The following is a 23344-nucleotide window of genomic DNA, read 5'->3' on the forward strand; positions in this document are numbered from 1 at the left end:
ACCCATTAAAGTTAAAAAAAACAAAAAAACAACAACAACTGGATGTCTCTGAGTTAGGAAGTAGTCTGGCTGGAAAAAGCCAGAAAAACACGCGGAGTCATTTCCCACTCTGAAGACAACTCAGCGATCCCCTCCTGTTTCTGCTCTGCTACTGTACTTGCAAAATAGTGCGCCCTACTGTCTCCATTGCGCATGACTGTACGTCGTAATATGAAGTAGGCCTCCTGTTTTTCTCCCCAACCCCGGAGTCCTCCCCGGCCCCCACCGCCTCGATGTCGATGCAACGTTCAAGTAAGCAAAACACGGAGGTTGCTGTCGATTACTCGGGAAGGTAAGGAACCCCCATTTTTACGCGTTTTTCTGAAGGGTGGCCTTTAATGTGGTTGTTGTTTTCTCATTCCTCTCTCTCTTTGCGTGCGGAAGCAGTCGGACTGCAGAGGGAGGCTTCGGGACTGTTTCCGCACGCTTGAGGGAGAGCAAGGCCCAGTGACCCACATTCAGAGCAGCCAGTGTGTGTGTGTGTGTGTGTGTAAGTGTGTGTGTGTGTACGAGTGGGCGAGCGAGTGCGCGTACGCTCCCCTCTGCGTGCCTTGTGCGTGTGCGTGTGTGTACATACATCTGCCGCGAAAATGTTTCCACCATCGCTGCTTTTGGACATTTCTCCGCCATCACCTACATAATATGTGTGTTTTTTTTTTTTTTGTCGGCATTCGCGAGGATCTTACTTCCCCCCCCCCCTCCGCGCGCCCCCCCTGCGCGGATGTTTGTGCTCGGTTGTCTCGCGGTGTTTTGAGGAGCCCCACGGTAAATGATTTTTCTGAGATTATTTTGTGTCTTCAATGTCAGTTTGTTGCGTGACAGCTTCGAGGCTCGGCGCCAGCTTGTCATGACACACAGAGGGGGGTTTTTAATTCCTCCTGTGTTGCTTGTTTTTTATTCATTATTCCGCAAAACGCGTAAATTGTTTTTACGCACCGGGAGAAAAAAAAAAAAAAAAAGAAAGTGTGTCAGTCCGCAATTTGTGGGAGGAAATCTCTTTTGAGTCGGGACGGTCGATTCTCGGTAGCAAGCTTAGTTAGCATGCTAGGTTGGCTAACGTTAAATGGGTTGCTCTCTTTTGGTTGTATAACGAACACCTGTGGCACTAAAAAGGCAAAATAAACCCCCTCACCGTGCGTAATGGCTGTTTGAGGCTGCTGCATTACGCGTCCTACTCTGGACCTTTGTTAATGTCGGTGTTTATCATTGGGTGGTGTTGTACAGTTAGCAGGGAATAGCTCGATGAAGGAGCTCAGGCTCCACCAGGAATACATGACTGTAGGTCAGGCAGTGGCGATTCTAGAGTCTGTTGTGGGGGGGGGGGGGGGCCCTGGGCAAAATATTAATTGGGGACCCCTCCAACCAGCATCACCTGTATGTCTGCTAGTGTCCTCTTCTTCTTTGTCGCCTGTAGAGAGCTAATTCTTTCATTTTTCTTCGGTGACAAACTTTGGGTTTCACTGTAATAATGCATGTAACACATAGCAGGGCAGAAGGGGGTGTGTGCTGTCAGATGAAGGCCCCCCTCCCCCCCCCCCCAAAGGGAGGTTTTATACTGTCATTGCAAAATTTGCATATTTTGGGCCACTGCTTTGGTTTAAGTTTGTAAGCACTTGTGGGGGGGGGGGGGCCCCTTGTTGGTCTGGGGGCCTCAAGCAGTTGCCTGTTGCCCTGCAGCGCCTCTGATGACTGTGGGTCAGGCCGTCGTTTCCCAAAATGGGAGACCAGAAAAAACGAGGTCCTTTTCATTCTTAGTTCATCCAACGCAGCAACTCTGACCTTCCTGTTTACCGCCATGCCGTAAATCAAAATAATCACATTCACAGGGACACGTTTTGATTCACGTTTGATGAATCTTAACAAATTCCCTTCACACTCAAAGATTCATACATTTACTGAAATCAATTAAATAATCAAGATGCACGTTGTCTCCTTGTAATATTTCAATTATAAGGATTTTTCTTCTTCTGTGATTCTCGTACATAATCCAGGTTTACTGAGCTGTGGATCTGACCCAAATATATCTTTAGACAACACCTTGGAGTTGTGCAAGGTGGCGTTTTAAATTGAATTTGTGTTAATTGAGAAAACATATATTTGATCCAATTGTCAAGGGCATTTGAGCTGGAATGATTTGTTGTCATCTTTTCTTGCAAAATAGAGGACGGCAATCTGTTCAAGCTTCCCAACTCTGATGATAATCTGCTTAGATGTGTTTCATATCATGTTGAATTGTATATTGTTGGGGTTTTTTTTTGGACTGTTTGTAAGAGCGCCTTTCACCATAATGAGCTCTGTTTGTCGGTGATCTCCCTTTATCAATCAATCTTTATTTATACAGTTATTTATACAGCACCTTTCAGACAAATTAAATTGCAGTTCAAAGTCCTTTACAAGAGTACAGAAAAGTTATTGATGAAAAAGTAGTTTATAAAATCATTGAGAGACTAATGCACACCGATAAGAATAATAAAAAATATATATAAAAAAGAAAATACGACAAGAGCAATAAGATATTCAAATTAATACATAGGAGAAGAATATTTAAGATTGTAGCAGGATAAAGAATCACTGCAAAGACGATGACAACTCTTTCCATAGTTTTCCCCCGTGCCGAGCCCTGACCTTCCTGTTTACTGTCATCATGTCGTAAAGCAAAAACAATCACATATGGGAGTCATAGGTTACAGGTGTATAGGTTGTTGGATCTTCTTATCAAATATGGGATCTTAACAGTGAGATCCAGTTCTCCATGTTGCACAAATAAAGATGCATATAGGTACCGTAAAACTTCTATTTATAGCCCGGGCTTTTATTGACATAAGTCTATGTAACGACAACTGTGTCAACACGAGACGGGCCTTTAATTATTTTCAAACAAAACTCAAGCAAAGTAAAGATTGGGATGACTATGACACCAGAAAGAATATTAAACTATGTATAACATGAGGAGATTGATCTTGTTTTGTACGACAGTATTTAAAGCTGTTTCAGTGAACCTGCACACACACACACACACACACACACACACACACCAGCTTTATTCCCTCTTTCTCTGACAGATGTTGTTGTTCATCTTTAATTTTATGTCATGCTGCTTTTTCTCCTTATTTTTCATCAACAAACTACTTCTACAATAATACATATGAGGCTCTAAAGCAGACATGCCTTTATCTGTCAAAACATTCAGCAGCACCAGGCTAGAAAAGGGGACTGAGCCTCAAAGTTTGATTGGCTTTGATTTTAATTTTTACGGCACCAGAATCATTTTTATAAACAAGATGCACATTGTCTCCTTGTCATCTCATTTCAATTACAACCTAATTTAATTTAGGTTTAAGGCTGTGAGTCTGGCAAATAATATCTTTGGAGAATACCTTGTTTGGAGCTGTGCAAAGGGTCATTTTCATTGTTACTAAATGATTAACTGAGAAAACCGAAATTTCCCCCTGCAGGGATCAATAAAGTAGATCTTATTTTATCTTGAAAACGATTTTCTGATCAAATGATGGCAGAAATTGAGCTGGAATGATTTTTTTTTGTTGGTTGGTTAATTGCCGTGGTCGTCTTTCCGAGCAAAATCAAAGACATTCATTGGTTCAGGTTTCCCCACTGCGCTGATATTCTGCCTGTGTTTGCGTTTTTACATCATTGTACATTTAAATTTGATGGTTTTATTGGACTGTTTGTAAGATCCGCCTTTCGTCATAGTCTGAGCTCTAGGAAATTGTGACTAATGCTCCTCGAGAGATATTAATGTTCCAACAATTTATTGATTCAACAAGTCAAACAGGCTTTATGAGTTTCGCTTCACCCTTACTTCCTGTTTTTAGGCTTGCAGAAACCCAATGTATTTCCATTCCCTGTTGGCTTGTGCCCATTTGCATGCACATTGAATAGTGAACACGGGCCCATAATGGTATATGCCTCTGGGTGAGTGACACCTGGGTTATTTGTATTGCAGGTGAGGTGTGGCTCTCTCACGTGAGGATTTCACCGTGCCTGGAAGGGTTGGCTCTAAGAAGGGGGATAGTTAATTTGCCTGAAACGAGACATTCCAGAAAGTAAGTTGAAAGCGTTTTTTTTGTTTGTTTTTTTTGTTGCATAACTGGGTCAATCTGCTCTGAAGTATTTCTCAGCTTACATTAATGTAAGCATTAATATCAGTTAAGTTCAGGTTTTCCTCGCTGTACTGGTTATTCCTAGTAAGAGGATCCAGGAACTTTCTACTATCTGGATTAATGTTTACTGAGGGAGCTTTTTGTTGTCCTCACTCCCGTATTATCTGCTGCAGGGTCTGATCTAAAATATGATGAATTACAGTAAAATCCTCATCGGTTGGTTTGCTGCATCTCACATTAAAAAAATAATTTTCTTTCCATTTGTATCGGACTTCTTAGCTGATAAAAAAAACCACAATGTTCTTTTTGTTTTCAGTTGCATTTGGACTCAGTGCATCGAGTGTTTTTTCTTGTCCTGCGTCCCTGCGGCAGTTTGAGATGTTTAACTGCTGACCGTAAATTAACCTCTTGACCCCTTTGACCCCATCCTTTCTCCCTCTGATTTACTAATTAGGTTTGGTTGACCACGATGTCGTTCCCGTGGTCTGGCTCCCTCTCATGACCCCAATGACCCCGACACCAGTTGTGACCAGAGAGTCAGCTTTGGCCCAGAACCCGGTCTACAACCCCTAAAAAGACTGACCGAGTGCATTGGCTGCATTGGGGTACGAAGACTTTAACACATTTACACATATTGTATCGTGATGCACTTTTATTATACAAATGATTTTATGTTGAGTGTTTGCATACCCTTCTTTTTGACAGAAAACAACAACAACCATATTTAGACATACTCTCTTCTCTAACACATGTTGGGACATATTGATCTACGACTGAGAATTTACTTTAAAGAGGACATTTTATCCCCCTTCTCCACCTTTTCAAACAGTCCCCCTGTGGTCTAAATGAAACATCTGTGCTATGCTTTGGTCAAAATATAACATGAATCAAGCACCAGAGGAGGTTTGTGACCCTGTATAAACCAGCTCTCTCAGAACGCTCCGTTTTGGTGTGTGTGTCTCTTTAAATGCAATGAGACCCCCCCTGAGTTTTCCCCGTAGACATCACTCCTCTGTAGAGAGAATAAAAATGGTGGACCTGCGCTAAAGTTTTGTTCTAGGCTGGGGGTGGAGTCCATGTGTGGAGATACCAGGGGAGGGGAGGGGATTATTTTATTTTTTTAACCAGAATCCCACTGTGACATCACAAGGAGAGCACATTTGAAACAGAGCATTTTTCTCTGTGTTGTAAGACTTATGCAGACCACAAATAAAGGACTGGATGGGTTTATTTCACATTTTGTGGGTCAGTAGACACTCAGGTTACCCAGATGTATGTTCAAAAACACTGTACAAGTGGATTTTTCATATTATGTCCCCTTTAAGGTAATGATTGCACATTGAAGTATTTAAGCATTAAATCTATCATTACTTTGCAGTACAACAGATAAAACAGGAGCTCTGATTTTAGACTCCTGCTTCAGCTTGCCGAGTGCGGGAACATTCACTCGAGCTTCAGCCAACTAAGTACAGCGCTTGTTTTTTGTTTTTTTCTGTCTCCTCAGGTGGTCTTCCAAATGCCTACCTCACGCCTAAAGAGCAAATCACTGCAGCCACAGCCCTGATCAGCAGCCACCATGACATCAAGCATCGGGTAAGCTGTACACAAATATGTATACGCCCTCAATGTGTCACAATGTATCTTCAATGACCTGCATGTGAACGAGGCGTTTAGGTAGTCATGGTGCCAGACTTTTACAAATATTGATATCTGTAGAGATACCGCCGCAGCAAAAATACACAACTTATTTATTTATTTACATTGCTTCCTCATTAGTTGTCGCCGTGGTAACAACTACTCTTCCTGGAGTCCATTCAAACAAGACAGCAAAAAACATGAATAATCAAATTCATAACATTAGTGAAGAAAATAAAATACAATTAATTCATACAATCCATAATGTCATGAGTATGAAAACTTTTTCTACATTAGTCAATAAAACATCATTCATCACATACGTATACAACATGAAGACCAAGCTTCTTTTTTAATAACTGCGTTCCTTCATCTCTTTTTAAAACTCCTCTTGTTAGAGATCTGGGTTAAATGTAGCGACAGTTTATTCCAGTTCATCATCTCACTATACATGACGGTTCTCTTTAAAGTATTAGATTTAGGCAGGGGTAATGTGAAGCGCCCAAATAAAGCTCGTCTTGTGTCATAATTACGTCTGATATTTGTGTATGTAAGCTGGGGGTATATGTATGTGGTATGTTTTCTCGAGAGAGAGATATATATATATATATATATATATATATATATAAAAATAAATAAATTGCATACTTAGACTTCCAGCTTACAAACACAAAGTCACCCAGTAATGGAAAATGTCTTATTTTAGTTACTACTCGCTCTAAATTGCACAAATACAATGTCAGCTGTCAACGTATTTGTGCAATTTAGACCTCTCTCTCTCTCTCTCTCAATATATGCACAGATAAATCAAATATTCATCAAAGTACATAAATAAAGCAGTGTGCGCTGTCAGGTACACCTGCCAGGTGTTGGAGATATCTTGCTGCCTCTCTCTCTGAATTATAATCGTAAAATGGAAGAGTTGGGATGTAAAAAAAAAAAAAAAGCCGGATTATGAAGGTGTACTTCCTCGTCTGAATCATATACAGATGTTTTAATGTAAATCGTTTTTTTTAGTGATATTGTAGTCTGTGAAAGTATTTCAAAAACTTTGGGAATGTAATTCATTTTTATCTGAATAATGAATTTTCAAAAACTCAAACATCTCTCTCTCTCTGTCACATTCTGTTGATTATGTTACAAATATGACTGATGATCTGAAGGGTTTTTTTAATGCTTTGACACTTCTCCATTATATTAATTATTAAAATTACAGCCATTGTACAAGTTTTAAAGTGACCACCTTTTTCTTCATTCCTCAACACAAGTCTGAAACATGTTCAGTTTGTTCTCGTGTTGATTTGTTAACGCTTATTAAATCCAGTTATTATTGTGCTAATGGAACAAATGCTCCTTTATAATGTCCCATTAGTGTTTTATAATGATAATGATATTATTTTGATTTTATTATAATTAGAAATATGATTTGATTATAATTGTTTTGAATTGTTTAACCTCAATGTGATGATTGTAATAAATAATGGTTGATATCAAATAGCATGACACACTCAACCAAAATCTTTAGACAAGACATTTTTTTTTCTGCGTCTTTTGATATGAAATACCTTCCCCCCCAAAAAATCCCTCTTCCAGATGTCATCCATCGGGGAAAACCAAAGCATTTGTATTGACCTATATTACTGGGTAACGCTGGCAAGATCACGCCCTGTTACACAAATGCACTGGTAACCTTCTTGGCAAGCAAAGCACATTCCTCCCCTCTCTTCCTCTCTCTCTTCCTCTCTTCCTCTTTTGTGTGACCCAAAAATAAACGTGCTCCTGGCATGTAGGAATCCTCTCATTAGCCAGCGTCCGTCATTCTATTATTAACAAAAAAACATATCTGCTTTCAAAGCCGCCACACACACACACACACACACACACGCACACAGGAGAGCGCAATAAGCCCGGGAGAGAGTTTAAATATTTCTTCTCTCTCCTCCTGTAGGGATGATTGTAGTATCTTTGATGGGTTGATGGAAGAAGATGAAAAGGACAAAGCAAAACGGTAAGCAGCATGTACCGAGGAATGAGCTGGCGCTGCGCTTGGTGTTTGTCTCACATTGTTTTTTGGAGATGGTGACTCATGCCTGAACAATTTAAAAAAACATAAACAGCCACAGAGTCTAAATAAGCATGTTGAGGGTCAAATGACACAAATGTTTACGCTGTTATTTAACCAAAACAATCTCCTCTCGAGTACGACTGTGCCACATTTTAAAAATACGATCCACGACCGCTGGTTTTCATTTCAGTGTGTCCCGAAACAAGTCTGAGAAGAAACGGAGAGACCAGTTCAATGTCCTCATCAAGGAACTCGGCACCATGTTGCCTGGCAACACCAGGAAGATGGATAAGTCCACCATCCTGCAGAAAAGCATCGACTTCCTGTGTAAACACAAAGGTGGAGCCTTTTTTTCTTTTTTTACTTTCTTCTCCTCACTCCCGGTTCTAATACCTCACAGCGTGCATCATCCACTCTACAATGTCTGCACATTTATTCTTCATTGTGATCGCAATTCATGAGCATGCATACGTCTGAGTATGAACAACAAGTAAGGAAAGTGCTTTCCTCCCCATCATGAGTACATCGGATGAATGTCGGGATATTGTGGCCATGCTTTCTAACCATTTTGATGCAGTCAGATAAAACTCATGCCAACTACCTCATATTCATAGATCGGGGGTATTTGGTATTTCCCACAACCCCACAATACGATACCTCAGTGGTTCTCAACAGGTGGGTCGCGGAGCCATTTTCAGTGGGTCGCGAATGTGTGCCTGGAAAAAAAAAGAAGACGTGAAGCGTCTTTTAAACACATTTGCTTTGTTCAGTTTCTTGCTGAGATCCAAACTGCACAATTATTCAGCAAATAAATGTGATTGTTTGAAAAATATCAGAAATTTGGGTGGTGGGTCCTGAGGCTAGATGAGTTGAGAACCACTGCGATACGTATCAGGATACAGAGGCCACAATACAGAACCTGTCGTGATGTACATTGATTTTGGATAACGACCACGTCCTGCACAGTATTCACTACAACAGCTGTTCTTTACTGCTGAGAATAGGGATGGGAACCTTTGGGTGTCTCACCATTCAATTTCGACTTTCGGGGTCACCATTCGATTCAGAATCTATTTTTGATTCAAATCGATTCTGGATTCATGATTCAAAATCTATTTTTGAATGAGTACATACTTCAGGATCTACTCCAGTCATCTCTTGACTGGCTGAATTTCTTGCTGCTCTATTTGGCATTCTACTGAGTTAAAGAGGTAGCATTAGCACTTAGCAGGGAGTGACTGATTAGCCCAAAAGAGAAATCGATTTTTAGAAGTTATGAATCGATTTAAAATCTCCCAAGATTGTCTTTGCTGCTCATTATTTCTTCATGCTACTGCTCGATGAGACTTTGAATTCCCCCCATGGCAAAAAACATTTTTAAAATTTGAAATGGAAATATCAAATCATTCGACAGCCCTTATCAGAATGAATAATATTGCTTTACTTGTATTCTGAGATTTAGCTGCTCTATATCCACTAATCCTTGTTGAACACTGGGATTCTCTTCGGCGGCTCAAATGTTTGTTTTTTTTAATCCTAGTTCTTATCACTGCCATGCATGGACGCTCTGTATCAGCTGACACTTCCCCGGTGGACTGTGTTAGGCGATCTGTTTAACTGCCTTGTTTTCTCACTGAGCCTTGTAACCATGCAGACAGTTTCTCTACCTTGTCGTCCTGTGTTCCCTCATTGTTGTCTCTCCATGCTGACTCTGTGTTGTCCTGTTGCTTCTGAAAAGTAACATTAGCTTTTTCCTTTCCCCCTCCTGCAGAGATCGCAGCCCAGTCGGAGTCCAGTGAAATCAGGCAGGACTGGAAGCCTCCATTTCTTAGCAATGAGGAGTTTACCCAGCTCATGCTGGAGGTCAGAAATATCATATGTGTACCTTTTATTCTGTTTTTAGATGTATTGACTCCGTTACGTTAACGCCTGCTCACGACCAGGAACGAGTTTGTTTCAAATTCAACCCTTTGTATTCAAAGAGGAATGAAAATGCTTCTGTACCATTTTCATCTGATGTTTGTTCTAAAGCTGACTGATTATAGTAATTTACTTTAATAGCTGTGTGGACGCACAATTTAGTTGTCTTTATCTTCCCTTCCTCACCAGGCTCTGGATGGGTTCTTTATAGCAATAATGACTGACGGGAACATCCTCTACATCTCCGAGAGTGTCACCTCTTTACTAGAACACTTACCGGTAAGAAACATTTTGTTCTTTCTATTATTGGTTATGGACTAAGATGTCCCTCCCGTCAGGCAGTCCAACTCACTTCAGTTGTGTTTGCAATCACATCATCGGGTTATTTTAGTTTTTCTTTTGGCAGAAGGTGAAGGTTGTACTGATCGAACCCCTGACTCCATGTCATGGATTTATTTTCTTTACCCATGTTGAGATCTGTTTAGATCAGTCCAGATGTGTTTGTTCACAGTCTTATTTGCCTCTGAAGATTTATTCTCTGGTTGCCCAACAGACCTGTAGTGTTGCTGCTGTGGCTCAGTTGGTAGAGTCTGTCCTTCAACTGGAAGGTCGAGGGTTTGACACTTAACCCAAATTGCTCCAGCTGCTGCAATGGCGGTGTATGAATGGGATTATTAACTTCTGATGGTCTCACTACAAAGCAGCCTCTACCATCAGTGTGTGAATGTGTAGGTGTGACCTGCGGTGTAAAAAGCGCTTCGAGTTGTCAGAAGACTAGAAAATAAATATACAAGCTCAAGTCCATTTATTATATTAATCATGTAATCTGAAACCTGTTGAGACATCTCAAGATGGTGCTAGAAATACAGCTGTGTGTATTTGGTTGACAGAGGTCTTAATGCATCAGCTTTTGATGTTTTAAATATCCCAACGATTTTGAACAAATACACTACATGCAGATTTGTGATATTTAATCATGAAGAAGTCAGAAGAGTGAATTTCCGTTCTAAAGCAGACTATATCTAGTCAGTAAGTTTTGTTAAAATGTTCGTTTTACTCTTGGGGCGACGAGTTTTAAAATCTGCCATTGTGACAACACTACTACTGATGATAACAAGTGTTTGTTGAGCACAGTGAAAACACAGACTTCAACCATGATTAGTGTGTGTGTGCAAGACAAAAAAGGGTTTTGGACAAGTGAACTGATTTGTGTGTGTGTGTGTGCTCCACAGATGGACTTAGTGGACCAGAACCTTTTAAACTTCCTGCCTGTCGGGGAACACTCCGAGGTCTACAAGGCTCTGTCGACACACCCCACTGACCCTGAGAGCCTTAGCACGGATTACATGAAGAGTCAGTAACACCCCGAGTTATACTACACTGTACTTGATGCACGATGACCCCTGAAAATTCACCTTGTGTGTGTGTGTCTAAGTGTATCGTTTATCGTTCTGGTTTCTCCAGCTAAGAACCACATGGAGTTCTGCTGCCATATGCTGCGAGGGGCCATTGACCCCAAAGAGCCCCCGGTCTATGAATATGTCAAGTTCATTGGCAACTTTAAGTCTCTCAACAACGGTACGTCAGGTATTATTATTTATTTGAATTCTTCACTAAATTAATCATCCATTTCTTATTCAGTGTGACAAGCCGGTGTGTTCAACCAAACCCTGCTCTGTTCTTTGTTGTGCAGTCCCCAACATGACGAGGAACGGTCTAGCGGGGGTGTTGCAGAGATCACTTCAGCCTGCGTTCGATGACCAGGTGTGCTTTGTAGCCACTGTACGCCTGGCCAAACCTCAGTTTATCAAGGTACCCTGACAAACACACCCACATTATGCAAATTAAATCACACTTGAGTCGTACATTAGTCAGACTTTCGTCATCTGTGTGTCTCCCCCCCCCTCCCCCTCCCCCCTCCCCCCTTACCTTCACAGGAGATGTGTACAGTGGAGGAGCCCAATGAAGAGTTCACGTCTAGGCACAGTCTGGAATGGAAGTTCCTCTTTTTAGACCACAGGTACAAACACACGTTGAGCTCTTTCATGGCTTCTCATGTTGCCAGGCAACTCGCAGATGTGGAGGAGAGTGTTGGCGAGGTCGTAGAAAAAGAGGCCGATGGCATGCCATTAGAGGGACAGCCGCATATCTCACCGACATGCGTCATCTAATACCAGCAGCATGTGCCGTTCTCTACCGCTTGAATGAAATTACAGGGAAACGGAAAATATCAGGTGCAATCAAAACATGCAGCACAATGTCTGAGCCAATCATGAGTGTTAAGAAGGGTTCAGATTTGAGGTGCTATCACCATGGGGGCATCGGGTCAGGATGCAGGAATCCAACAAGACTTGATTTTTATGTAACAGGTTTATTTCTTTCAAGTCAGGTGAATCATAAGGGTAACAGAAGACACACATGGGACTGAATCATCCATGCTGAAAGACAAAATAAAATACTATTAGTACAATGAACAAGTCAAATCACATTACTTTCTGAAAGGAAATAAAGATAAATAAAGTGCTTAGGACAAATTCAAATGGACTAAATAGTAACTTACTATTGCTGAACTGTCACCTCATGTGAGGATGAAAACATGAGTGTAAGGGAGTGCAGGCTTAAATCAGGAGCGGGCAGGTGAATTCAATCTAATTAATTAGTGACAGAGTGCAAACGGCAACCAATCAATGGGGAGAGGAGAGAGTGAGAAACCAGTAAGCGTCCTAAAGGAGGTGCAGTAGGAAAAAAGAGGAAGTGAAAGGAAACAAAATAGTGAACAAATAGTGATCTTTACTGCAGTAAGTGTGCCGATTTAAATGATCAAAGCTCTGTTGATAAAAAAAAGCCTTTCAAACGGTTTTCATAAGGCAGACGTTTCTATGATGCAAAGTGGGATCAGGTTCTTTCTGACCGGCCACAGAGGCTCGGCTAATGTTGCGTTCCATGATGCGACCTCGTGTCTCGGAGCTGAGCATGACGTCGCACGCAAGATAACCGCATTCCTGTTACGAGTTGGCAACAAATGGGACGCCTCCAGGAGTGCCTTTGTTTTGTTAGTTAAGACTAGGCGATAACGACACACTGCGTGATAGTCCACAGATAGAACATGCACGATACTATCGGTGTGATTGATTTAATTAGATTAAAAAAAACCAAAAAGGACGACGTTGCTTCTTATCACCATAGTTACAGCATGTAGCAGCCATGTTGGATTTTAGCTCAGGCTACTGAACGTCCTCTTGAGTTTCCAAGTCGGAATTGCGACTTCATGGGGGCGTTTCTGAGGTCCTATCAGAAACGGCAACTCAGAATTGAGCTCTGTGGTTACATCGGCACAGATACGGCTACGGAGTTCCTTTTTTTTTTTTTTTTTACTCTTCTGTCATCACTGATGGTAACCAAAAGATTTTTGAAAAATCTACTGCAGAACAGGTACATGTACAATCCAAGATCAGTGGTGTTCATTCACATTTGGAACATAGGTGGTGCTAGACGCGTGGCACACCACTGTAAAGATCCACACACCAGTCGAGTGATGGGCAAATGCCGCTGCCCTTTAGCCGCATACCATCAGCCACTTTTCAATCCAGGCACCGCTGCAGAAGTGGTTCTCCTGTCTTTATACTCACTGGAAGTTAAAGCGAGACAACCCGTCATATGAGATTCATTCAGTATTCATCGACCATCACATTGAAATAACTGACATTTATTGGCTATATAAACATTTTGATTCACCTGGATGTTTATGTTTTCTCCCTTGCAGAGCTCCTCCAATCATAGGATACCTGCCTTTCGAAGTTCTGGGAACATCAGGGTACGACTATTACCACGTGGACGACCTGGAGACACTAGCCAAGTGTCATGAGCACTGTGAGGGAGTTTTTCACACTTTCACTTTAAGAGTTTTATTTTTTTGGATACATTTTCGTCTACTTGTTGTTTGTAACTTCTCCGCTCTTGCCTCTTGCCTGTTCAGTGATGCAGTACGGTAAAGGGAAGTCTTGCTACTACCGTTTCCTGACTAAAGGTCAACAGTGGATTTGGCTCCAAACGCACTACTACATCACCTACCACCAGTGGAACTCTCGGCCTGAGTTCATCGTCTGCACGCACACAGTAGTCAGGTATGCTAGCTCACTTTTTTCTCTGCACCTGTTTCCTGATGGTACACTGTCCGGCTTATTTTTATTTTTCATTACACGTTAGAAAACCGATGCTAAGAATCCATTATAATAAAAAGAAAAGCTTCTGGTATTCTGGTACACAGCATTTTGAAATGTAGCTCTCTCCTATGCACCATCTTGTTGCTTCTTCACCTCCCTTTGTTGTCGTCCACGCAGCTATGCAGAGGTGAGGGCAGAGCAGCGCAGAGAGCTGGGTATTGAGGAAGCAAACCCAGAAGTTACTGCAGATAAGGTGAGAAAAAATGTTTGCCTTTTTTTTTTTTTTTTTGCAAAAATCAGTCTCTAATGTGGACTGACTCCTCCAACAGGAAGTAGAAAGTTGTTGTTCTTTTTGTTATCCATTAACTTTAACACACAGCTCAACAAATCTCTGACACTGTGACTGTTCTCTGATGTTGGAATCCTTTTCGGTCACTGATTACATCAAGATAAGATGAAACATTCGGACAGTAAATGACTCTTTTTGGCCTGTCATGTGTTGATTTTTTTCCTCTGTTTGTTTTTTTCAGAGTCAGGACTCTGGCTCCGAGTCACAGTTGAACACGTCAAGCCTCAAAGAGGCTCTGGAGAGATTCGACCGCAGCCGCACACCATCGACCTCATCGCGGAGTTCCCACAAGTCCTCATCGCACATCTCTGACAACACTTGCACGTGTAAGGACCCGCACATACTTACACGCTGCACGTTGTTCATGTACAAAATGAGTTATAACAATTAAAAAAAAAACAAAAGGGATGATGAAGCTCTGCAGAAAAGAAGGTATGACATCATGAGCATGGCCTGACTGTGATTCTTAATCATCAATGACTCTTGTGTGCAGCAACGGCCTCCAGGCTACACATGGACACGGCCACGCCCCCACGCCAGTCCCTGGCCTCCACCATGGAGATCTCGCAGCGCCGCTCATCCATCAGCAGCCAGGTGAGGACTCCACTCGTTGTAATCATGGACGTTGTGTTTCTTCAGATGAGAATGTGGTACAGAAATTCATTAACTTGCACGCTTTAATTCTCTCAATAATTTCTTTGTTTTCAGTCTATGAGCTCTCAGACCACAGGGCAGAGTGTAACTCCAAGTATGATCACTCAACAACAACAACAGCAGCAACAACAACAACAACAACAACAACAGCAGCAGCAGCAGCAGCAGCAGCAGCAACAACAGCAACAACAACAACAACAACAACAGCAGCAGCAGCAACAACAACAACAGCAACAACCACAGCAGCTACAGACAAACGTACAGGTGAGAATGATTCTATCCCCACAGGGTTTTTAATTTAAATATGTTATAAATATTATATTAATGTATTTAGGTTGGGATGTCACGCACATCCCGTCTGCACTCTGCATGCACACACAGTCATTACACTAACTGACCCGTTCTATCTCTCTCTCTCTCTCTCTCTCTCTCTCTCCACCCACAGCCGGTGATGGAGTTCTCTGCCCAGGTGAACGCCATGCAGCATCTGAAGGACCAGCTGGAGCAGAGGACGAGACTGATCCAGGCCAACATCCAGCGTCAGCAGGAGGAGCTGAGACACATCCAGGATCAGCTGCAGAAAGTGCAGGGAACGGGCATACAGGTATGACGCAGACCCGTTTTTTTCTCTCGTCGTTTTCAGTCTCTGGGTACTGAGTGTAACTTAATCCTACCTTTATAAAGCTAAATAGCGCTAATGGTGTCATAAAATAAACAAGAGGGGTTTGTTAGTTTTCTGAAAGAGGTTTTCTTACTTATGGATTTATGGCATACTAACCTTTTTAACTTCATTGTAAAGCAGTGAAGTGTAGCAGTGGCATTCAGGATATTCAACATATCTTATTTGAATTGAAAAGTATGCAACCCCTCGTTATTTTTTTTTAGTGCTTTGATCTCTTCTTTGTGTTCAACCTGGCTTTGCCTGACCTAGATCAGCACAGGAGTCATGCATAATATATTCTTTTTTGTTCTATTCGGAGAAAACGGCACCACCTGAATGTGTAAAGAGATCTTACTCCTTGAAGGGCTTTCACACTTGCAGAAAACTCCTGTGTGAACGCAAACAGCCACATTTTTCACTCAGACTCTCCTGCCGGCCCCCTAGTGTTATTTCCGCACAGCAGGATATTATCTGGAGAGTTCTCTGTGAAAACAGCTTCAGTAAATCATAACATATTAAGATAAAATAGAAAAACAAAGATGAGTTCCTGCTAACCGCTGTGTCCTGACGTTTCCTTCTTGGCAGATGTTGCTGCAGCAGCAAGGCGGAGCGATGAACGTGCAGCTCCCGCAGGTGGGGCAGGTCCAACAGACGACGACTCTGACCAATCAAGTCCAGCAAACAACAATTAACCCCGTCCATTCAGGAACTCAGCAGCTCACCATCCAGCAGCAGGCCCCGCCCCCTCAGCAGAACCTCCAGCAGCAGACCAACACCCTCACACAGGTGGGACACACTCCACAGATCAGAGCCACGCCTGAAGTGTTTTATTTATATGTATCTGTAGGTTAATAAGGGTGAAAGGTCAAACAGTGTTATCTCATCGATATCCTGCGTCCGCCCGTGTAGTGTAAACTTTTGACTCTGTTGGACACAAACACAACGCTGTTCTTTGATGTGGTAATGTTTACATCCAAAGGAGATAAGAACAAGAGCCGCAGGGCAGCTTGTTAGTGTGTTATCATGTGACAGATTTCCCTGAGAACAGTGACAGAGTAGAGCTGTTAACACACAAACCATCACACATTCTGCAAAGACAGCCTCTGTACTGCGCAGTTAAGAAACGTCGACCCGTCTGAGGTAGTCTTATGAAAATAAAAATCCACTCAAAACAGCCACAGATGCAAGACGTTTCACAATATGTTTGCATTTCCACAAGTCATAAAACATAATGTAACACTACTTCAAAGGCCTTTTCCAAGTCATAAGCTGTTTAACTTCCAAGTTCACCTCTTTTGTGTAAACATTGAGCTGCAACCTGTAACATTAAAGGCAATGCAAAATAAACAAACAAAAGCTGCAGTTCCTTGAGTGTCCACTTGAGGCTGGCTGCAAAAGTCAAGGGATCCCCATTAAGACCGTTATTAAAATGTCCATTTTTACAGCAAGAAATAAACACGGTTACAGCCTGGTAAAAACTGTACTGAGGTGAATTTACAACACATTCCCTTTGATTCAATTAAAGATGATAATTTTGAATAAATAAACATAATTAGAGTTGCTTCTGACTTGACTGACAGGTGGGTGCGTTGTAGCTGTTTTCCAGGAGGCTTGAGGCCCGTTACCTGTTGCTAGACTGATCGAAAAGTTTATCATTTCCCAAATTCAACTGCCAACAATCAGCTTTAAAATGCCTCTTCAGAAATCAGTGTTTGACATCAGTGAGAGTACGTCCATGTTGTATACAGTCTGAGATTTATACCTGGCAAATGCAAAGAAAATGAATTTGTCATGGGCTGGTGATGTTTGTAGAAAACGTAGAGTGCAAACTGAAGAAAACATCGATTATCAAAAAATGTCATTTCATCGGTTCTAAGGAACTTCTTTAATGGGGCCACCCTGCTTTCCCACGTTGCTTCTCTCCAGGCCCAGCGTCAGCCCCAGCAAACCCAGCAGCCTCAGCCCCAAACCCAGGGCTCTGTATCTGCTCCTCTGTACAACACCATGATGATTTCACAGCCAGGGCAGCCCAACGTGCTGCAGATCAGCACCAGCCTGCCACAGAGCAACACGCAGCCGGGCACCGCTGTGGCCACCTTCACACAGGACCGACAGATACGGTAGGAGGATGACAGCCCAGCCTGTGGGATATAACTCCTTATCTTATGCCAGACTTGATCTGTATTCACTGCTTTTTATATTATTCTGTATTTCCCCTTTTTTCTTCATTGCATGCGCCTCAGGTTCCCGGCAGGGCAGCAGCTGGTCACCAAGCTTGTGACGGCTCCAATGGCATGTGGAGCAGTCATGGTACCCACCTCCATGTTTATGGGACAGGTGGTCACTGCGTACAACCCCTTTGGAGGACAACAGGTAAAGGGCGATGCAGTGTTAAGTCATGGCACAGTTAATGGCACCGTTAATGGCACCGTATGCAAGATCAGAATAAAAGCACCACTATAGTAAGAGTCCAGCCGAGCGACCATGTGTGAAGAGCCCAGCTGGTCAGTGCTGACACAGTGTTGTTGTTGTTGTTGTGGTGTGTGAGTGTGAAATAAAACGGAATAAAAAGCAGCCCATTAAAGGGGAGAGTTGGCTTCTTAGCTTCAGTAAAACTCTCCTTTTATAGATGTGGTTTTGAAAAATCTTGTTTTTGTATTTTGACCTGAACTTGCAATGAACTGAAGTTCACATAAACCTGTTAAAAGCAAAATCTTCTGAGGTCTGAAAGCAGCTGATCGTTGTTTAGTTTTGAACGCTTTGTCATTTCAATGTAGCACATAAAGCCATGCATGTGTTGTATTACGGTGTTATGTACAAGAGGTCCTCATGCTCTGGCCCGGTTAGTCCTGGAGCAGTGTGAGTGCAGGCCAGCGGGGGGAATGGGGAGGGGGGACGGTGTGGGACAACTGGGCTTAGTGTGAGTGTGCCCTGAAGAACAGTTGGTGGTAAAACAGTCAAAATGATCTTAAAAGTTATTTTCATCTCCAGTGTGTTCATTTAGAAGGATTAAAACGAGATGAAGAAGTGGTGCTAATAATAGAGTTCTCTCTCTGAACACTCCTCCCCCCCCCCCCCCCCCCCAAGAAAACATGATGTCTTCTCCAGTTCATTTGTCAGTGTCTCCCTGTGCTGCTCTCTGTTAACTCCTGTGTCTCTTCAGCAGGGAGGACAGACACAGACCCTGACTCTGCAACCAGCTCAACCTCAACAAGGCCAGCCCGACAACCAAAACCAAACAACTGTAGTGGCACAGAGCGGCCAGCAGGGGCAGCAGCAACAGCAGCAATTCCTACAGGTACCAGTAGAGGGCGGCAGAGTAATTTATTTAAATGGACATCCTAATAAACAAATACCAAGATACTCTTTCTTTTTTTGTCTGTAAGAGTCTCTATCATGCAGGTCATTATCAGGAGATTAAAATGTTTATGCATTTTAATGTTGGTGTGTAAGAAGATTGTTTTTTATTACCATAAAGAATAAAAAGAAAGACTTCATATTGTAATGATCTGTCACTGGTTTTTTTGTCAGGGCACTCGTCTCCTCCATAGTAACCAGTCTACCCAGCTGATTCTGCAGGCAGCTTTCCCACTCCAGCAACAGGGGACCTTCACCCAGGCGACCCATCAACAGCAACCACAGCAGCAGCAGCAGCAACAACAACAACAACAACAACAACAGCAACAGCAGCAGCAGCAGCAGCGGCAACAATCTCACCACCAGAGGCACCAGCAGCAGCTGAAACCACAGCCCCAGAAACAGCAGAAAGCCCCGTCGTCGCACAGGACTGACAGTGTCAGCAGCCAACCGCAGTAAAGCCTGGAGGAAGATTTCTGGAAGTAGAGACACGGGGGAACTGAAACTCTTTTAACAGATTGCTGCATATGTGTTTTTTTTTTGTTTTTTTTCTGGTCTTGTGGCTGGAAACAAACGTTCCCTTTTCCCCCCCGAAAAAATCGCTGCCCTCCCTTCCTTCATCTGAAAAGAAGTGAATCATAGGAAAGAGGAAAGCCTGTGAGTCTGTAAGGAACTCACCAAGGATTGTCACCATGGCAACAGGATGGATAAAAAACCCCCCTTTTTCCCTCACCAGAGGCGGGACTGTAAGGGAAGAACACACTTATTGCCACGGTAACGGCAGACTTTTTTTTTTTTTTTTTTTTTAGGTGTGTCAAAGAGGACTGAACTTGTACAGATTTACTGTATGATAAAAAAAAAACAACAACAACAAACGTGTAAATATCCAATATAGCCTAACAGGAAACAGAAATGTAGTATTTTATATGATTGCATGGAAAGAATAACTGTGTAAGCTTTTATTAGTCGCTTTTGAAAAATTGAATTTTTACTTTGTTCAAGTGTTTTCTGGTCAAAGACGGAGCAGTGACGTGCTCTCTCAGAAACCCCTCCCCCCCCCTCCCGCCCCGCCCTGCCCCCTCTCTTCTCTTAAAAAAAAAAAGAAGTCCAGAGTAAGGCTTTAAAGTTCTGTCGGTTTGTTTTAAAAAAAAAAAAAGGTTGGGCTTGGGTTTTTTTTTTTTTTTTGTGGAAGTTGTGTTTTTAAACAAAGAGGACAAAGAGGACTGTCTCTGAGACAGAAATGGCTCTTTTTAAACTTTGTAAGAAAACATTTTATTGTTTGGCAAGAAAAATCTACATTACAGTTTAACTGAACCATTCACGGGACGATCACTGGACGTGTAACGGGTTTAAGTGATTCCAAGTGCCAATAACATTGGCAGTTTTTTTGTTTTGTTTTTCTTATTATTTTGAGCAAACTATTCAAAGGCGTCGATATATTTTCCAACAAGATATTACCCCGTATAAAAGTCCATGCGTGTGTATATAGTAGGGATTATTTTTTAAAACAGTCAGAGAGCCCTATACGTAACAAACAGTATATCCTCAACCTCCTGAAACTTTAGCACTTGATGTGGTTGTGTACAGTAAATCACTGTCAAGACCTAGTTGTTTGTAATCTGTGGTGTGATTCTGTGAGCTAGTGTGTGTTTTTGGGAATACAATCTTTGCGTGCATGAGTGTCCGTGGTTGATGTGAGTGACTGTGTGTGTGTGTGTGCGTGCGTGCGTGCGTGCGTGTGTGTGTGTGCGTGCTTGTTGCCCCTTGTGTCTTATAATAAATGACTTAGTAAGGGTTTGAAGTTGCTGGATGGTACTTGTATTCTCAGGAATGTGGGAAAGTTATTCGCTTCTGCCTCAGTCTGGAACCAGACCAGGAAGGATTAAACGGTGATGCTGCAGAGACCGGAGGAAAACGTGACGCAAAGGGGTGGTGTGTTGATTTAATCGAATTTGACCCAGTTTCTAAAAAAGGAAAAAAAAAGAAAAGCTTTTTCTTGTTGTTTCCTTATCAAGAGAGTGTGGAGGGAGAAGTCTCCTCAGTAACAGTATAGCTGTTATGGAGAAATCACCACGATTTTGAAGACGTCATGTACCAGCATTTCTACTGCCTCGCTTATCTCTGCAGCATCGGCGTTTCATCCTCCTTACTATTCCTCCGCCTCAGAAACCCTCATGCAGTTCAGTCCCCCACCACCCCTCCATCTCTCAGTTCTCGTACAGCAGTTAAAACCGGGGCTGCGTCCGGGTCCGTTTGAAAATGGAAACGGGTTCAGCCCCTCTACTACAGATGAAAGCCATATCAAACAGAAAAGCCTTGGATTGGAGGAAGTGTCATGCTTGGCAAAGGAGCTTTTAGAATGTGTTTGTCCTGTCTCAGAGTATAGTAAAGACTGAGTGTGAGCGTGTGTGTGTGTAAGGGCGCATGTGTGTATGTGTGTGTGTGTGGATATAGCGTCTCCGACTTCTTGTATCACTCGGGGGTCATTATTGGTTTCCCCTGGCGATAGCCAATCAGTTCTTGCGTTGCAGTATAAAGAAATAATTGTAATATTCAAGAAACTTCCTCTCCAGTTGGGCTCAGTATTCTGCAGGCCCTGTGTGTGTGGGACAGCTCAACTTGAATACATGTTTGTGTGTGAGAGAAAGCGTTTGTATGCATGTTAACCGTCACTGTAACCCAGTATATTTTCATATGGAAACAAGAAGTGTGACTGGAAAAAAAAAAGAGAGAGTCCATGTCAGGCAATGCAGAGCGTTGGTCACCTGACTGGTTATAGAGAATATGGGCAGTGTTATTGTTTTACAATGACAGACTGCACACCTTATCACAAACCCTCAGAGAACAGTTCATAAAGTAGACCGGCTGTGTGTCCGACTAAGCAGTAAGGAATAGAAATATGTGTTTTAAAGTAGAGGGGCTTACTATTTGAGCGTGGCCTCCACCTCATCACATCGCATACTCAGATCCTCTTCACGAGTTTGTGTTGAAGGCATCACTCTGAAGGGGTTCATTATGAGATGTTTTAGTTTGAGTCACTGATACCCAGCCCAAAGAATGTAAAGGTGTTTTAAAGAGACTAATGGATGTTGTAACTGTTGATTCTTGGGGGGAAAAAAAAACCTTTTTAACAGGCTTTATGATGAAGGAAAACAAAGGGGTATGAAAACAAAATCATGTCAATAGTCCATTTATAAGAATCTGAAATACAATCACATTTCGCAGGCTCGGCATTGTAACAGAACTTCTGAATGTTTCACCATAACGAACTTTCTGTTTCTCGATCTTGCAACGATCCACTGTCAACAAAGGGTTGGAAAAAAAAAAAAAAAAGAGTTGAAAGGTGATGAAAGGTGTATAGGGTATTTGGAATTGGTCACGATAGACAGGACAGCGAGGCCCCCTTCTCCTTCCCCCCCCGCCCCTCCATAGAGATACACAGATCACCTTTCCACTACACAATTTGGGTTCTAAAGAGTTCTAGTCCTAGTATAATACTGTACACACACACAAAGCGAAGAACACCAGTATTCAGTGTAAAATGGTGCTATGCTTACCTGTACTGTATGTATGTATATCCCTTCTGCTCTTGAACTGTGCTCCTTTATCTACCCCCCCCCCCTCCCCCCAAAACGTCAAACGTAATAATAATCAATATTTTGAAGACAAATGTTTGCTATTATTATATTATAACCTCCGCCCTGCCCCTTCTCCCCTCTTGGTCAATTTGAAAATAAAAACAGTTGCAAATATTATACGTGACACATGGCTGCTGCATCTTGTTTTTTGTTGTTGTTGTTTATTGTTAGAATTTGATGAAGTGTGGCTCTAGAGATGGCGGTGCTCATCAACTCCTTTTGTCTGCGTTAATGCCTGTTAGTTAGTTTTTATATTTCTGCAATATTTCAAGCTTCATCGTCTTGTAGGTTCCTGAGGATCGTTGATGCCGCTCGCCTGCTGCTGTGGACATGCCGAAGTGCTGAGATCATTATCATGCATAAAAATACTACAATTCTACATTTCATTTAGCAGACGCTTTTATCCAAAGGGACGCTCATCAGAGAGTAAGAACGACACGAGAAATGATCTAGAAAAGAGGAAACGATGTCAGTAAGTGCAAACGATCAGCTTTGAGTCCGATTGGACACACAGGTGCTGACAGGAAGTGACCAGAGGCAAAGTCAAACATGAACAGCAGTTCTTGAGAGCTCTAATCAGTATAGAAACCATCTTCAAATCATCGTTATCAAACAAAATCATCATCATCATCATCATCATTAAGATCGTAGGTATTCATAAAGAGCTGGGTCTTTAGCTTTTTCTTAAAGGTGCAGAGGGACTCTGCAGATTGAATGGAGTTTGGAAGTTTATTCCATCAGG

General features: G+C 42.2%; 1 protein-coding gene across 6 annotated transcripts; it reads left to right on the forward strand.

Moving 5' to 3' along the window:
- clockb (clock circadian regulator b) lies at nt 1–22726 on the forward strand. Of its 6 annotated transcripts, none has more exons than XM_020645544.3 (24): nt 1–331; nt 4004–4103; nt 4615–4765; nt 5665–5753; nt 7744–7803; nt 8051–8199; nt 9632–9723; nt 9970–10059; nt 11013–11133; nt 11245–11367; nt 11474–11592; nt 11718–11800; nt 13544–13650; nt 13757–13904; nt 14121–14196; nt 14474–14618; nt 14786–14886; nt 15001–15210; nt 15392–15550; nt 16193–16393; nt 17534–17727; nt 17851–17980; nt 18771–18905; nt 19139–22726. In XM_020645544.3, the coding sequence occupies exons 4-24, from the start codon at nt 5737–5739 to the stop codon at nt 19421–19423; spliced, it is 2745 nt and encodes a 914-aa protein (XP_020501200.1). In that variant the 5' UTR covers nt 1–331; nt 4004–4103; nt 4615–4765; nt 5665–5736; the 3' UTR covers nt 19424–22726. The 6 variants fall into 6 exon arrangements, with proteins under 6 accessions (XP_020501200.1, XP_020501204.1, XP_065815230.1 ...); XM_020645548.3 differs by having other exon boundaries at nt 18774–18905; XM_020645549.3 differs by having other exon boundaries at nt 2–331; nt 11245–11358.
- Nucleotides 22727–23344: the final 618 nt, after the last annotated feature.

Source organism: Labrus bergylta, chromosome 1, assembly GCF_963930695.1.
Source record: "Labrus bergylta chromosome 1, fLabBer1.1, whole genome shotgun sequence".
In the NCBI taxonomy this organism is placed as follows: domain Eukaryota; kingdom Metazoa; phylum Chordata; class Actinopteri; order Labriformes; family Labridae; genus Labrus; species Labrus bergylta.

Excerpts from the sequence above, each read along its gene's own strand:
- clockb (XM_020645544.3), top strand. Across the intron at positions 13,651-13,756 it reads AGCCAAGTGTCATGAGCACT|TGATGCAGTACGGTAAAGGG; the intron begins GTGAGGGAGTTT and ends TTGCCTGTTCAG. Across the intron at positions 15,211-15,391 it reads AGCTACAGACAAACGTACAG|CCGGTGATGGAGTTCTCTGC; the intron begins GTGAGAATGATT and ends CTCCACCCACAG.